The sequence below is a fragment of the Callithrix jacchus genome, chromosome 13, assembly GCF_049354715.1.
Source record: "Callithrix jacchus isolate 240 chromosome 13, calJac240_pri, whole genome shotgun sequence".
Taxonomy (NCBI): Eukaryota; Metazoa; Chordata; class Mammalia; order Primates; family Cebidae; genus Callithrix; species Callithrix jacchus.
Window position 1 is genome coordinate 13,187,546 of NC_133514.1, and position 17,986 is coordinate 13,205,531.

General features: G+C 38.8%; 1 protein-coding gene across 8 annotated transcripts in view; it reads right to left on the reverse strand.

Annotated features, from left to right (window-relative positions):
- The window catches only part of FZD3 (frizzled class receptor 3), an 89,178-nt gene extending 71,192 nt beyond the window's left edge, over positions 1 to 17,986 (reverse strand). For 2 of the 8 annotated variants that reach the window (XR_008475878.2, XM_035269887.3), the window contains exons 1-3: positions 17,827 to 17,986; positions 11,965 to 12,010; positions 8,752 to 9,284 (exon numbers count right to left, since the gene is read on the reverse strand). Coding sequence is in view for 2 of the 8 variants with exons in the window: in XM_035269887.3 (XP_035125778.1) it covers positions 8,752 to 8,940 (189 nt within the window). In the remaining 6 variants the exon portion in view is untranslated. Of the gene's footprint in view, positions 1 to 6,439; positions 6,561 to 8,751; positions 9,285 to 11,964; positions 12,011 to 17,826 lie in introns of those variants that run through there. The other 6 variants (XR_013525480.1, XM_035269888.3, XR_013525481.1 and 3 more) reach the window with 3 other exon arrangements.

Consider the following 17,986-nt stretch of genomic DNA (forward strand, 5'->3'; position numbering starts at 1 on the left):
CTACCAAGTAACTGAGACTACAGGTGTGCACCACCATGCTCAGCCTTTTTTTTTTTGAGATGGAGTCTCGCTCTGTCGCCAGGCTGGAGTGCAGTTGAGGTGCGTGCCACCAAGCTCGGCTTTTTTCTTTTTAATTTTTTTTGAGAATGAGTTTCACTCTTGTTGCCCAGGCTGGAGTGCAGTAGCACAATCTCCACTCACAGCAACCTACACCTCCCAGGTTCAAACGATTGTCTTGCCTCAGCCTCCCAAGCAGCTGGGACTAGGACTACAGGCACATGCCACCACACCCAGCTAATTTTTGTATTTTTAATGGAGACAGGGTTTCATCATGTTGGCCAGGATGGTCTCAATCTCCTTACCTCATGATCCGCCCACTGTGGCCTCCCAAAGTGCTGGGATTACAGGCAGGAGCTACCTCACACAGCCAATTTTTGTATTTTTAGTAGAGACGTGGTTTCACCATGTTGGTCAGACTGGTCACAAACTCCTGACCTCAGGTGATCCCGCCACCTCAGACTCCCCAAGCGTTGGGATCACAGGCATGAGCCACTGCGCCCAGCCGGCACTGTTATTTTATTTATTTATTTTTAAACAGAGTCTTGCTATGTCGCCCAGGCTGGAATGCAGTTGCACAATCTCAGCTCAATGCAACCTCTGCCTCCAGGATTCAAGCAATGCTGTCTTCAGCTTCCTGAGTAGCTGGACTACAGGTGCCCAACACCACACCCAGCTAATTTTTGTATTTTTAGTAGAGAGAGGTTTCACCACATTGGTCAGGCTGGTCTCAAACTGCTGACCTCAGGTGATCCACTCGCCTTGGCCTCCCAAAGTGCTAGGATTACAGGTGTGAGCCACCACACCCGGCCCACTGTTATCTTAAAAAGTAATTTTCACATATCTTGTTTGATCCTTATAACCAATTCCATTCTAATAAGGGCACATGGATATTATATTGTTACTGTTACACAGTTGATAAGTAGCAAAACTTGGACTTGAACTGTTTTGTTTCTAAATTTTATACTCTTGCCAGTATAAAGAACCATCACATATCAATAATTATGAAGGTGCTTCTGTCTCTGTAAAATAGGTGATGAAAATCATTGAAACACCACTTCCAACCTAACAGATTGGTTTAAAATAAACTAACATTAAAGGAAAGTTGCCAGGAATTTTTTATTTAAAGAAACAAACAAATTTGTTTGTTACCATTATTTTGGTAAAGCTGTGAAGAAACAGATACTCTCACACATTATTAGTGGAAATGCAAAATGGTACAACCCCTATAGAGAGGTCTAGCAATATCAAGGAAAATAACACACACATTTGTACTTCTAGAAACCTATCCTAAAAATACACTAGTCAAAATGTGAAAATACACTTGCAACATTTTAACAGCAAAAGACAGAAAACACAATTGTTTCCTGTGTCCATCAACAGGGATTGAATGAATAACATTGTATATCCAACCCAATGGCATAAAATTTGGCTATAAAAAAATAAGAATTATGTCATACTCACGAAGACAGCTATTATAAAAAACAAAACAAAAATATCTAGGGTTAGCCAAGATGTGGAGAAATCAGAACCTTGCAGATTACTGGTAGAAATGTAAAATGGTGCCTCCATATGGAAAACACTTTGATAGTTAATCAAAAAATTAACTATGGAATTAACATATGACCCAGTAATTCCACTTCTGACTACAAACCCCAAATAATTTAAAGCAGGAACTCAGATTGTATATTTATAGCAACACTATTTGTAATACCTTCAAGGTAAAAACAACCCAAGGTTCCACTGATGGATAAGCAGATAAGCAAAGCATGTTATATACCTAAAATGGAATGCTATTCAGCCTTAAAAAAAGAAGAAAATTCTGACATATGATACACTGATGAACCTTGAGGACGCTAACGTTAAGCGAAATAAGCCAGTTGCAAAAGGGCAAATACTGTGTGATTCCACTTACACCAAATACCTAGAGTGGTCAACTTCAAAGGGGAAGAAAGTAAAATGGTAGTTGCCAGGGATTAGGGAGAAGAAAAAATGGGCACTGATTTGTTGTTTAATGAGTACAGATTTTCAGTTTTGGAAGAAGAGAAAACTCCAGAGATACAATTGTAATTATGTTACATAACTGTATTACGTATATTTTACCACAAATTTTAAAAAATTTAAAAATGAGGAATATCTATAAATGTTACTATGAAATATCCAAGATGCATTAAGTGAAGGAAAAAAAAAAAGCAATGTAGGGAAAACAAACAGTACAACTATATCAAAAAAGATAAAAGACTATATTTAGATATATATTATACATTTTATATGTGTTATATTTAAGGTTTTTAAAGGGAAGGATAAAAACTTTTTTTAAAATGGCTACCTTTAGGTGGAAGGAAAATATAAGACAGAGGTGAAAGAGGAATAGAAACTAAACTTCTCTGAATGTACCTTCAAGTATCATTATAAAATAAATTTAATTAAAAATTTTAAAGTCATTCCTCAAAATCAAAATAAAACATTAAGAACCTAACAGTGTATTGTGTTTAACCACATTAAGAAAAAATATTTCAGTGACTTAAAACACAATAATTTGATTGTACATCCTTGCTAACAGATGTCCCTAAAGGACAAAAAGAAGTGTAAAGAAATCTTAAAGTGCTTGCTGTAATCATATTGTTGGTAATAATATCGCTAATATCATTCTGAAACTACATATGTGTATAATAAATTTGAGGATAAGGAAATAGAGAAACATGAATTTAAAAATACTAAATAAAATCCCTGGCCAGGCACAGTGGTTCAGGTCTGTAATCCCAGAACTTTGGGAGGCCAAGGCAGGTGAACTGCTTGAGACCAAATGTTTGAGACTGGACTGGGCAACATGGTGAAACCCTGTCTCTACAAACAAACAAACATACAAACAAAAAAACACAAAAATTAGCCAGGCATGGTGGAATGCACCTGTAGTCCCAGATACTCAGGAGGCTGAGGTAGGAGGATTAATTGAGCCCAGGAGATTAAGACTATAGTGAGCCGTGATCGTGCTACTACACTCTAACCCAGGTAACAGAGGAAGACCTTGTCTCAAAAACAAAACAGCATCCTGCAATATTACTTGAATTGCAAATATCAGCATAAACTCATGATGGACTTTCTCTTAAAAAAAAAAAAGATTCCCTAGCTCTGTTCATGAAAAGGCCTAAAAATGATTTAGTATCAATATACTTAGCACGCAGATAGTAGTCCCTAAGTATCATTTCCAAATGAAGAAACCAGTGCTTCCTAGAGAAATTGATGATTCAGGGTCTGATGCAGAATTTTATGAAGTGAGCCTGAATCACACCAGAAAGAAAAGAAAGTATTAAACACCAGTAGGGTGGTATCAAAAACACTAAGGAGGGTCAGGCACAGTGGCTCATGCCTGTAATCACAGTGCGTTGGGAAGCAAAGGCAGGAGGATAGCTTGAAGCCAAGAGTTCAAGACCAGCTGGGGCAACATGGTGAGACCCTGTCTCTTCAAAAAAAAAGTTCTTTAAAATCAGCGAGGCATGATAGCTGTACCTGTAGTCCGTGCCTTGGAGACTGAGGTAGGGGGATTGTTTGAGCCTAGGAGTTTGAGGCTACAGTGAGTTATGATTGCTCCACTGCACTCCAGCCTGGGTGACAGAGCAAGACCTTGTCTCAAAAACAAAACACTTAGGAGGTACCATGCAGAGGCTCCCACTACCAAAGATGGAGCATTTTGAGTGTCAATAAGAATAATAACTGTGGCCGGGCGCGGTGGCTCAAGTCTGTAATTCCAGCACTTTGGGAGGCCGAGGCAGGTGGATCATGAGGTCAAGAGATTGAGACCATCCTGGTCAACATGGTGAAACTCCATCTCTACTAAAAATACAAAAAATTAGCTGGGCATGGTGGCGTGTGCCTGTAATCCCAGCTACTCAGGAGGCTGAGGCAGGAGAATTGCCTAACCCAGGAGGCAGAGGTTGCGGTGAGCCGAGATCGTGCCATTGCACTCCAGCCTGGGTAACAAGAGTGAAACTCCATCTCAAAAAAAAAAAAAAGAATAATAACGGTGATAGACTTAAAACATCAAATATGTTTTAAAAAATCCTTGAGTTCACAATGAAACTTAAACCAAAAAAAACCCCTCATTGGTCACTTTTGATGGATACTTGGGAATCAACTCATTATTCTAAAAACTAATAAAGGGGGAACAAGCAAGCACTTATCCTGTCTTTCTTATATAAACTGTACAGGAAAGTAATCCAATAGTCGATAAGAACTTTCCAAATATTCCAGCTAAGAAATGAAGAAAGCTTCAACTACCTGCCACGGGGGGGAAAAAAATGAAGAAAGGGTGACAATTAGAATATCACCATTTTGCAAACCCCTCACAAAATTATTGTCTAGGAAATCATCAATGGCTGCGAACATTTATAAAAAGAGTAACAACTTAGTATTATGTGCTCCTGGAAGGAGTATGTTAGCTAACTACGAAGTATTCCGTCCAAAACAATAATAAAAAACCAAACTGGTGTCTAATCAAGTCTCTACAGTGCCTGTTTACAAAAATAAATGAGACAGAGATATGGTAAACAACACTACAGGGATGCAGTCAGCAAAATAAAGACTGAGAAACCCTGTAAGACAAATATATTACAGGGAAAAAGGGGAACAAGAAAGGAAAACCTACAAATTGAAACAGATTTAAGAGACATATCAACTGGATGCACATATGAGTCCTGATTAGAAAAAGCCAATATGAAAAAAAGTTGTGAAATATGCAACAGTAATTTGAACATTAATTTGATACTTGACACTGATAAAGGAATAAAGGTATTGTGTTCATATATTTTGAAAGATACCTTACTTTTCAGAGATATATACCAAAATATTTATGGATGAAATTTTGATATTTGCGATTTGCTTGAAAGTGTCCCAGAAGAGCGTGCAGTCATAATGAAACAAGACTAGCTATGAGCTGGTAATGTTTAGGGCTGAACACTGGACACATGGCATTTCATTATATTACTCTATTTATATTTGTATATACTGAAAATTTCTGTAATAAGTTTTTTAGTAGAAAGCTAAAATTTGAGTTTGGATAACTGGGAGGCTGGTTCAAACATACTTTGTTCTTAATGAACCATAAAAGATACAGGATGTTCAGACTTTTAGGCTCTGTGTTCCTACTAGGATTTATTCCACTCCCAGCTTCCCACGCTCCCATTATAAGAAAACATTAAATCATAAAAAATCTTTAATGAGAATGACAAACGAAAATAGGAAATTGAGGCAAACACAAACCATCCCAGGAGTTTTTCCTCTGATTATCCTATAGAGAGACCTACTTTCCTATACATATGGCAGGGAGGGGAGTGGCAAGCAATCAACCTCCCAAAGAGATTAGATTGCTCCTTCCACATACCGACTGAAATTTAAAAACAGGGTGACTGGCAAGAAAGAATAATGCTCTGTATTCACACAGCACTTTAACTTTTCAAAGTTCTTTAACATAAATGCCACTTATCTCACTTGATCTTAAAAATAATCCTGTAAAATGGCAGGAGAAAAATTTACTTCCTATTGGAAATCAACACAAAGAGGTCTCAAAACTAGTTAGTGACAGAATACAAGTCTCCTATCCCTATTCTAGTGCTTCTTAAACTAATCTGTTCCCATCCTAGTCAATATGTTTAATTATTCAGCATGGGGAAAAATCTGCCCAAAACTTTTATTACCACTAGAGGCATAAATACCTGATAATAGGTGGTTCAGTAAAGACTGCTACTGACATTTGTTGATTATTGCTCTATGCTGAACAGTTCCCAAAAATTTACTTAGCAATTTGGACAGCTCAAAACGGTTTGTAAGGCTCAGAAATGAGCCTATCAAATGCTACTCATTTACGGGTAAGAGAGAGAATACCAAGTTAACAACTTAGAAAAATTTAGCGTGTGTGCTTGTATACTGATGTGCATGTTTTAGAAGACAGAGATAAAGAAATAAACATATTAGCAAGGATCTTCTTTTCTAACTTAATGGATTGACAATTATCCATTTAAACTTATCCAGTCTCAAAAAAAGTACAGAGTAGGAACCCTGTAGACACAATATAAGAACATCCAACTTGTTGACTGTGAATAATTAAATTTAAAATAACCCAGATTCTGCCCTTTCTCCTATTCATGGTTACTCTAGCTTACTGCCAATATGCCATCATGTTCCAGGCACTCATTTTCACTCAAAAAACCGTAAAGGAATGGACTTTGACCAGGCGCAGTTGCTCACACCTATAAGCCCAGCACCTTGGGAGGCCCAAGTGGGTGGATCACTTTAGCCCAGGAGTTTGAGACCAGCCTGGGCAACTTGGCAAAACCTTGTCTCTACAAAAAATACAAAAAACTTAGCCAGGGGTGGTGGCACATACCTGTAGTCCCAGCTACTTGGGAGGCTGAGGCAGGAGGATCACTTGATCCTGGGAGGTTGAGGATGTGGTGAGCTGTGATTGCACCATAGCACTCCAGTGTGGGCCACAGAGACCATGTCTCAAAAAAAGCACAAAGAAACAAAAAAGGAATGGATTCTAGGCAGGCTTAAAGCCTAGGGCCTGCTGAATGATGTTACACCTAGGAAACTGTCTTTGAATTCATCCAGTCTCACAGCAAACACCCAAGAATGTGCTGGGTTTGCTCCAATTACTTGTGCCTGCTAAGCTGGTTCTTGGATCAGCAGAGGGATGGAGGTGGAGGGTGTCACCAGCAGCACTGAGCAGGCTATATTGTCTGCTGAGTTTCCATGTCATTTGCTACTAAAGAAACATTACACTCTCAAACTGTGTTTGATTATTCCTTCTGTCAGTGGCATCACTGTCCTGACAGGACAACCATGCAATATGCAACTATTCCCAACATTACTTCAAGTCATTACACCCTTCTCTTAGAAACTATTACTCACTTAGGTGCTCTCCCTAGAATGTCTGAAATTCAAACAGAGGCAACTCGATTGTCACTAAAATATCTAGACTTGGGTATACTGGAGAAGTCAGAGAGAGCCTATCATGCTATCATCACTATGAATGAATGTCCCATGAACCTACAAGGAAGGATGCAAATTCACTGGAGCAAATACACGGTACTTCTCCTACTTTCCTTTAGATGATTTAGAAATGGAATCTGGAATAGAATTAACATTTGCGAATTACCTACTGTGTACAATCATTGTGCTAGCTACTTTATAAATCTTTTATTTAATCCTAACAGCCCTTCAGGTATATCATTATACTGCCTTTTCACAAATGAAAAAAACAAAGATCAAGAGTGTTAAGTAACCTGTCCAAAGTCTTAAACCTTATTACATGGCAGAGCCAAAATCTGAACCCAAGTCAGGACAAATATCTTTATGACCTGCTTTTTATTAACCTATTTGCTTTCCAAAGGAGTTATGATTTAAAATGATACCAGAAATAACAATGTTTCTAATTCAATTTCCTGTGAGAAATCGATAGCTTTAATCCATAGCAAAGACTACCATGCTTGGAACAAACTTACTGTATTAAACCAATACCCATTTTTATATATCCTAATCCAAGAGTCTATACCAAATCTCTTCTCTTCAACCACTTAGACCTCATGTATTCCGAGGAAAAGCAAAAATGTTTTGTTCAACCTCTACAGCATTTTCAAATACATGGAATATATAAGATGCCCTCCTTACTTCAAAATCTATGAATAATAATCTTATAAATTTTCTCAGACTTAGGATAGTCTCCCTCAAAATGACGAACATTTTGGCTTTACTATAAAGTGAAGAATTCCAAAACATGTAGACTTCCATTTGCTGAAAGCACTATAGAAATAAAGACTAATGTATCAAACATTCCCTCTAAATTATATTATGTAGCGACGTTAATGAGAATATGAATAAATGATAAAAGCTATCACTTACAGTGTACTTACTATGTGCCAAGCACTATACATGTATTTTCACTTTGTGCCTTACAGAAGCCTCTAAGTTACAAGCAAAGAAACTATGCTTGTAAGAGAAAATTGATATAACTTGGCCAAAGTATACAGCTAGAAAGTGGTAGAGGTAGAATTCAAACCCAGGTTGGTCTAACTCAAAGCCTATGCTATTATTACCACTGGTTACTGCCTCCTAGTTCTGTTTTTTTTTTTTTTTTTGCTGCCTCCTAGTTCTTATCTGGTATATATACTCCTGTCCTCAATTCCAAAACCCTTATAGGCATACATACACTTAATTAAACCTATTATTAACTATATCAATTAAAGTGTTCATAGTTTCTAAATTTGAAATGGTTTCTAAACTAAAATCATTTTAAAATGCTGAAGAATTACCATTAAAAAATTCAAATAAGGCAGCAAACTTTCATAAAATTCTGTGAGATCAAGAACAGATAACTCATACGGACAAACACTTTTTCATTGCTTGGGAGTTATTCTTAAAATTTAAACTTCTTAATGGCTATTAATGTCTCATTTTCTGTTGTTTCAAATTTCTTTATAAAAGTATAATGTCTAAAATATAAAAGTAACATTCACCAAACATGAATTCTTCAATCTATTAAAGTCTGAAGCAAAACGTATAAAATTTTAAATGTTTAAGATATAATTTAAAATAGCATATTATTTTCCTGTTTGTCAAACATACTCATTAGACTGGTTGATGGGCCAACCTAAGAGTCACTTACTAAGATACGTCAAATAATAGATCAAGTCTTACCTCCATTGCTAAAGCTGCTGTCTGTTGGTCATAATGATTCAGAAGATTAGGCATGAAGGTAGTATTATAAGGCAAATCTTGGCACATCCTCAAGGTAATAGGTTCACAAGAAAATAAACTGTGCCCACCTATATGCCCCATGAGCATAGTCAAGGGCCAAAAACAGAAGACGATCCAACTCACAGCCATCCTTCCCGGATCTGAACAAGATTCGGATGATCAGGCCTACTCAATATGTATTTTAGATATTTATACACCTGCAGATCTCAGCTTGAAGGTACTTCTTCTATATCTTACTGTTAAGTTCTTCAAACAGTTAAATACTCTTCGCACCGTCAGAGGTTTGTTAGCTTGGTCTCACAAAAGGCGTTTGTTTTTGGTTTCACAACATGGGAAAATGACATCATCTTGTCTCTTCTTTTCATTTTATTACATGGGGCACATTTGGCCAACAAATCAAGTTGATCAACCACATTCCCAAACCACAGATTCCATCTTAGGAGAAGAGCTATTTCTTCCTTCGACTGAAATATCTGAAAAGTATTATTTTAAAAATGAGAGACGTTAGTCATTTCCTCTCAAAGTATTATGGACTTGACATTAAAAATCTTTGATGAGAGATATTATACTGACCTAACAGTTAACAATATATGGGTACTTTATAGACCTAATTTTTCTACTTTATCATTTATGCTATAGCTGAAATGATCCTTAAATAGTATTTAAATGCAAATTTAATTTTCTTCCCTTAGTTGCTTCTATAATACATGGTTTAACTTTTCATCTATGATGGCAATCTTTCTTTTTTTTGAGATGGAGTTTCACGCTTGTTACCCAGGGTGGAGTGCAATGGCGCGATCTCGGCTCACCACAACCTCCGCCTCCTGGGTTCAGGCAAGTCTGCCTCAGCCTCCTGAGTAGCTGGGATTACAGGCACACGCCACCATGCCCAGCTAATTTTTTGTATTTTTAGTAGAGACGGGGTTCCACCATGTTGACCAGGATGGTCTCGATCTCTTGACCTCGTGATCCACCCGCCTTGGCCTCCCAAAGTGCTGGGATTACAGGCTTGAGCCACCGCACCCAGCCGATGACAATCTTTCAACGGCCACAATATATAATTGACCCATTTTGAAAAATTCTTATGCTATTGTCCTAAATTTTATTTAAATGATATATATTATGCTTACAACCTAAATTATCGAACTTAAAATTGTATGTTTTAATCTTTAATAGTATATTTTTACATTAACTGATGTGGCAGAAGACATCCGTGAAAGTGGTCTGAAAATTAAGTCAAAAAATACAGATTCAAGCCTCTTTCTAGCTGTGTAAACATACCACTTAAGTTCTATGCACCCAGAATTTTTCTTCTTGAAAATGATTCCAATACCACCTTGCTCACAAGGATGATATGAGTGAATCATAAGATAAGGTATGCAAAAATACTTTATAAATGGTAACTCAGTATTAAACATTAGACATTTTAATCACTGAACAAGTTTATACAAATGCTACCTCTATCAACCAATACTGAACTGACATATAGAAGGTTCTAAAATATTAGGAAGTTTTCACAATATTACATTTTTTTTAAGATAATACAAAAATTTAGTTGCATAGATGGAGCACTAGACTTAGGAATATTTCATCAACAAATGGTCATTACACACAGCCATGCTGCACAGAGAAGAGAAATCATCCCTAAAAAGTCACAGCAGAAATAGGAAAAATGCCCAGTTATTAGTTCCATGGAGCTTTAGAATTTCTAACTTGTATGTACTTGCCAGGGGCAAAAATACATTTGATTCTCAATCAGAGCTGAGAGGGTATGGATGGAATGGAGGGCAGGTCTGGTATGAAAAAAACACATTCTAACCTATCACATTTTGATTTGGTTTAGTAATGATATTAACTTTGCTTTTATTTCATTTTGTTTCATATGCACTGAATATGTTTGTTGTGGTGAGCCTAGGTTGGGAAAAGATGAAAAATTCAGGTTCAGAAATTCTCAAAGATCCCGATGAATAGGACAACTCAAATACTAGCACCCATGATAACTTAGACATGAAACCTGGAACTGCTTTGACTTAAGCAGGGAAAGAAACTGTCCTTTGCACATTATCAATGATTGGGACCTCTATGTCCCAAGCTTCAGTTACCAGGCAGAAAACTATTGGGAGAAAGTAAAACAGTGGCAGAATCTTCCCCATTTCTCCCTTTAGTAGACGGTCTTGACTAACAGAAGAGAAAAAGAAAAGTCTGCGGTCCCTAGAATTAGGAAATGAGGTTAAAAGCAAACCCTGCTCAAAACGCCTTCAAACTCCCCATACGTTCTGTACCAGAAATTTCTGAAACAGCTTCTTGGCCTGCCATATTTTTTTTCTCCCCACAAATGTTGAGGTCGTCTATAGAAAACTGTTATTAACCACAGTTAAAAACATACTTATCTTAATTACCATACAGCACAGTAACAATTATGCATATCATTAAATATGTCAAATAACTGTTGAAAGTTTTATTTGACTGTAGTTTTAAAATATCCATGTAAGTTTGGTCTTTGTAGTTTATTGCTCATGTAGCATGTTCATTTACTTGCAACTAAAAAAATTAAAGGGAACATTACTCCCTGTTGAATACGGATACAGTAACACCAAGAATTTCAAAAATTTCATTTAGACTAATCTATTTTTCAAACAGGTATGGGTTTCAAATCAATGGTTCAAAGAAGACTACCACATAAAACCTGAGGAAGAAACTGACCAATATCTCATTGAGCTTTCAAAACTAGCTGAAATGTCCCCTTACACTTCTGCCTATTCCATCTATTTTACCTGGTTTCCTCTTTTTTATTCCTTTTGCCTTACTTGCAAGTAAAGCATCCTACCTTGTTATTAAAAGTGCTTCCTTATGTACCATGACATTCAAATTACCATGTACCAAGATGCTTTTGTCAAATCTACTGTTAAGCTGTGAAAGGACAATAATCTTGATATAGCAAGACTGTAGTTTATGATTATTCAAAGAAGGGAAAAAACAACAGTGGAATGCAATGAGACAAAAAGAAAGCAGGCAAACTATAGGTGTTATTTAAAGAATTTTCATTTCCCCCAAAACAGCAGTTCTCTAATCTTAAAGTGTAGCAGATTCATGGATTCCCCCACAGGTCTAAGATCTGAATCTTGGGAGAATGAAACACATTCTAATGATTACCTCAGGTTACAAGTGCTCCATGAGTCAGGTCTTGAGAAATGCTATCCTAGAACAAAATAATTAAAAAGAATAAAGGTATAGTTTATGTAATTATAAATATAAAATAAATCTTATAAATAAAAGCAGATAGGGATAACATTTTAATAGAAAAATAAGCAAAGGACATAAATGTATAAAAGAAATACAAATAGCCAAAAAACATATGAAAAGATATTCAAATTCACTAATAATAAAAAATGTAAATATGAGATAAGACTTTTGCCAATCAGATGGGAAAAAACAATAATGATAGAACACAGTATAGGGTGGGGACATGGGGTAAAGAACACCTTCAACATTTCAACATTATCAAATGGTATTAGTAAATTAGTTGGTACTTCAAAATAAAAAGTGGCAGGCCAGGTGTGGGGGCTCAAGTCTGTAATTCCAGCACTTTGGGAGGCCGAGGCGGGTGGATCACGAGATCAAGAGATCGAGACCATCCTGGCCAACATGGTGAAACCCCATCTTTACTAAAAATACAAAAAAAATTAGCTGGGCATGGTGGCATGTGCCTGTAGTCCCAGCTACCCGGGAGGCTGAGGCAGGAGAATTGCTTGAACCCGGGAGGCAGAGGTTGCAGTGAGCCGAGATCACATCACTGCACTCCAGCCTCGCGCCTGGCGACAGGGTGCAACTCTGTCTCAAAAAAAAAGTAGCTACTTATATTAAAAATCATTAAAATGTACACAATTTCATCCAGTGAATCTATCTTATAACTAAGTAAACACATATGTACACATGATGCGCAACCAAAATATTAGTGTCACATTGTCTGTAACAATTAAAAAAAAAAACAACTAAAAGTTGGAAACAACCTAAAAGTCTACCAATAAGAAATTGGCTAAATTAATTATGGTACAACCACATGATAGAATATTATAGTTACTAAAAATGATGGGCATAAACCTTTATTTGTTCATATGGTAAGACAGTAACAGTAAATAGAAAAAAAAATTAAAAAGCAGTTCATAAAACAGTATATGTATAGAGCTCCCATTTGTCAGAAAAAATGTATATGTAATAAAGTAAAACTATTTTTACTGTTTAAAAATAAAACATTAAATGCTTTATGGGAGATTATGAAAAAACCTGTAGTACATTATTTTGTGTATGAAGTGATTAACTCTGCTAAATCTATAAATGTATGCTGACTAGCTGAAAAGAATAAAAACTAGCAAAATGACCAGTTTATTGACTAGTAATTAAGCAATAAGCCAAGGAATACACACTGTTCTATTGTACCTAGTAAGTAAAGCAAATCAGTGATGATCAATTTAGTAAGAGTCAAAATCTGATTTTTAATACTAAAAAAAGTCATATAACCAATCAACTGAATCAAATGGTACACACAATTTAAAAACTTCTGATAAACATTCCTGGCTGGGCATAGTGGCTCACACCTGGAATCCAAGCATTATGGGAGGCCAAAGCAGGCAGAGCACTCAAGGCCAGGAGTTTGAGATCAGCCTGGCCAACACAGCAAAAACCCATCTCTACTAAAAATACAAAAATTAGCTGGACATGGTGGCATGTGCCTGTAGTCCCAGCTACTCAGAAGGCTGGGGCTCCAGAATCACTTGAATGTGGGAGGCGGAGGTTTACAGTGAGTGGAGAATGTACTACTGTGCACTCCAGCCTGGGTGACAGAGTGAGACCCTGTCTCAAAAAAATAAAATAAATAAAATTTAAAAATTTAAACTTTTGATAAACATTCCAAATAATATGTCGCCAATAACATAATTAATTATCTGCTTCTAATCACGATCAACTGAGTATGCCATTTTTCCTAAGGTAAAGTCATCCATGGAAAAGTTGTAAGTTGAAGTTCCAGACTTGCAGGACATAGCAAAGATTCTGCACCCAAAGACATCCTACCAAAACAAAGCAAGTCATTAAACAAAGGTTAACAGTTGTTTTGGGCATTCTTACTGATATTATCATATTTTTATTATAAGAAACTATAGCATATCAACTGGGGGGAAAAAGGGACCTACTAGATTAACATAATAGGAGTAATCAGCTTCAGGGGCCAGGGCCCCGTAAAAAGTGAATGCTATATGCAAGAGTTGCTCATGCCCTTTGTGTGGGAAAAGAGACACATTCACTTCTCCATAGAGCAACATAGACTATCTGGAAAACTGATTTCAGACTAAGTCACTTGGTTAATACTCCATCAGAAAACAAAAAGGACCAGATACTTTAAAGCTTACACATTTCTATTTTTATGAATGTGTAACATCAGGAATTTTATATTTCCCAATCATTATTTATCAGGTTTCTTTTGATGACAAAAAGCAAAAATCCTTAAAATAAAATCAACTAAGTATTTGTCCTGAAAGACAGCAATAAAGGGAAGAGATCCCAATCTTGGAAGACTGTCTTCCCTGGCTGGCTGCAATATCAGAGCCAAAGAACTCAGTGGGAAACTCAGGAAGTGGCAACTGTGAAGTGGAAAGCAGGCTGAATCCCAGAAGAAAGGATGATGAGAAAAGTGGGCCCTAAGGGCTTGTCAAAGGGGTTCTACAACAAAGGATTATGTTCAGCAACTCTATTCAAATTCACACTTTCTTTAAGGAAAGGATCCATTTCACCGTTCTGTTGAGATTTCATTTTCTTGACACCTGATAAATGTAGGTAACATTTTGCATTTCCAATTGAGAAAGATCATCTAAAGGTTGTCTCAAAGTAAATGCTGGTTACACGGTGCCTACAAGAGGGAACAGGAGGGATATTTCTTGTCTTTTCTCTGACACATTATCAAGAACGCATTGCAAGGATTCGCGTTGACTATCTCTAAATAAAATTTCTTCTCTTAAGGAAATTATTGTCTTGTTAGACAAAATATACAGCGTGTACTCACTGCTCGAATGTTACTTTCCTTTTCTTAAAGTCTATGTAGTCTTTGGCCCTTTGCCTACTGGTCGCTATAAGAAAGTTTATATGGTTTCATATTTAATTCACAGGACCTAGAGTCCTATTAATCTCTTTTCTGAACTTTCCTACTTCATCTAATTTTTAAAGTCCATCTTGTTATCACCTACTGATTAAAACAACTAACCGAATCTTTCAATGTGTTAAGTGATTAAGGCTTAAAACACACACACACACACACACAGAGGAAAAATAAATCCATCCAGGTTCAAAATTTAAATGAATGGTAGGCATCAAAATTCAGTTCAATTTAGAAATTATTAACTACTAAGACTAAAGAATATAGAAGATCTTTAAAAAGTAACCCAAAAATAAAACTGGGAAGTTAAAAGACAGATTCTGGACTTGAAAAAGAGCTGAAATTTCAGCCCAGCTTCCCTTAAATCTGCTATAAAAAAATTCTCTAATATCAAGCCCCTGCTTTCCTCCCCTTAACAAGGTTGTATGGTTTGCATGCTTTGACTACAGAATTATTTCAAAGAGACAAAATCTGGGGACCAGGATTTGGTTTTTAGGCCCACTAGCCTAGTTATATTCATCTCAAACTTCATGTGCAATGCACTTCTTGAATATACCAAACTGTCAATAGTTCCCAACATGATGAATTGGAAAACAAAAAGAAGAAATTCGTTTTTGACATAGTAGGTAAAACTCTTTCCTAGCCAGTGAGAAGCTGTTACTCTTCATTTGTTCCTAGTACTATAGAACTATCACTATTGAAAATCTGACTCTTCAGTACATATTTTCAAAATCATTCTTGTTATTTTTGTGGACAGCTGCAGTTTTAATCAAGCATAATTCTAGAGTTCTAGGGTTAGGAAAAAAAAAAAAACAAAAACTTAAGGCCAATACTCAATGAAGTGGTAAGAAGTGTTTCCGACCATCTGCCTCTGAAGAAAAAGAAAGTCAACAGCAGCCTAACAACAACAAATTCACATGATCAGAAAAAGTTTTGAATATAAAATCTTAGAATTTCACTGTCAAACTGTTATGAAATTTAAGTCTGTTTCCTGGGAAACAGATAACTTACTGTGAGCGGAAAAACTCCTCTCTCCTTCCCCAGTGATAAAGCTTTCACTTTGTTCCATACAAAGAGAATACGCACTTTGCTATTAAATTCCCCTCACCCTCTCTACTCTGTGAAAATATCTCAATCACAGAACTCCCAAGAAATATCCACCTGAATGCTCAAAGCACAAAATAAAGCTCAGAGGCATAGTGTAGCTAGGATGAGGAAACAGCTCATTGTCCTTCTTCTTTTCCAAATGGGACACTTTCATAGATTGAGGAGAGATGGAGACAGAGAATATTAGTAACTGATGAGGGAAAAGGGTAGGAGGAAAGAGAGAGTAGAATGAGGCTTTACCAGTAATTTACTTATTTTCTTAATAGTTTCGAAAATGGGGCGCGGGGATATGGCACAAGAAGGGCTGCATCTTAATTATATTTTATCTTCAGCTCTATCCTTCCAGCCCTGCCCAGTCAAGCTCTTACATCTCTTTCCTAGGCTCTCCAACTCTGAATTTTTTAAAAAAAATCGTTGTGGGTTTTTTTCTTTGTTTCTGGAGGAAAAGGATAGTTTTGATTTGTTTAAAAGTCAAGAGGGAAAGCATTATCTTCAGGAGTAAGCACTTCTTAACAAACAGAACTAAGGGTTTCCATTCCTTTTTCAGCCTACAAAGCAGCACCAGCACACCACCAAGGACTAAAGTAGGGTGAGGGAGGGACGTTGCATCCCCAGGGGTAGTCAAGTCTTTGTTTCCTTGCTCACATTATATTGGCCTTGCAAAGTCATTCAATTCCCATCACTAAGCATTCCGGATCAGAACTACTTCTCTAAGACGAGGCTGTGTCTGAACACTGCCGTAGCAGTCACTGACGCCGCTGCTCTGCTCTGCTGCATCTCCCTCAATCCAGACGGGAACCAAAATCCAAAGAGTCATTCTACACTGGGCAAAACGCCGGACCTCCTTCACGGGGCAGATCTAAATCTGGAGTCCACTCCACGGCCTCAATTCATGGCACGTGCTTTCGTTCTTAATAACAAAACCAAGAAAAGCCCCCTTGCCTTCTCTTACAACCGGGGGATCGAACTCAAGACTCCTAAGATGGAAATCGCCTCTAGGAAGATGTTTACATGTCTTGAAAGGCACAAGGCTCCTTAACCTGGCCGGCTGTTTCACCGCAGCTTGATTTCAGAGGCGGCCCCTCGGGGATCCACCAGCGCCCGCTCCACGGCAAACCCACAGCCCGCGGCGGGGGGGGGGGGGGCAGCCGGAGGAAGCGCGCGGAAGGCAGCAAGGACTTTGGAAACTGATGGGCGGGAGGGGGACAACTTTCAGGCGTGGGCAGGCAAAGGTGGGCCCGACGCCGACCGGAGCAGGAGCCTGGAGCCTGGCGGCGCGCGCCTCGGGCGGCCAGGAGTCCCCCGCGCATTGTCCTCCGCCCACGTCCCCCGGCGCCCCACGTTGCCACCGGCTCCGGCCGGGCCCCTCTCCCAGCCGCGCAGGGTCTGGGCCGGGATGGAGGCGAGCGAACCGCGGTCCACACTCGCACAGGTTGCCGAGCGCCGGCTCAGGGCGGACGGGGTTAACAGTCTCCCGGGGCAGCTCCCCGCGTCAGCCCTCAGCCCCAAACTAGGCGTCCCCGCGCCCCCCCGGCCGCCACCGCGGGCCCCGGCCCCCGCTCCGCCGCCAGCCACAGCCCGGCGCCCAAGGCTTTTGTTGTGGCCGCGACGAGAGAAACGATCCCTGAGGAGGAGGCGCCGGGCTGCTGCTGGCTCCTCAGCGCGGGCTGAGGCGGAGCAGCAGGCGCCTCCTCCGGCTCCACACTCGCCGCTCCCTCTCCCGCCGCCCCGGCATGGGGGCCTGCACGCTTCGGGGGGCTCACCTCAAACCCCGGCCCCCTGGCTCCAAGGGGTGGGGGGCTGCAGCGCCGGCCGGGGACGGCCGCCCGTCCCTCGGGTACCCGGAGCGGCCGAGGACCGCCGGCGCGCGCCTCGGAGCAACCGCGAGCTTTCGCGAGCGCCGAGGCGCGCCGCCCGGGGAGC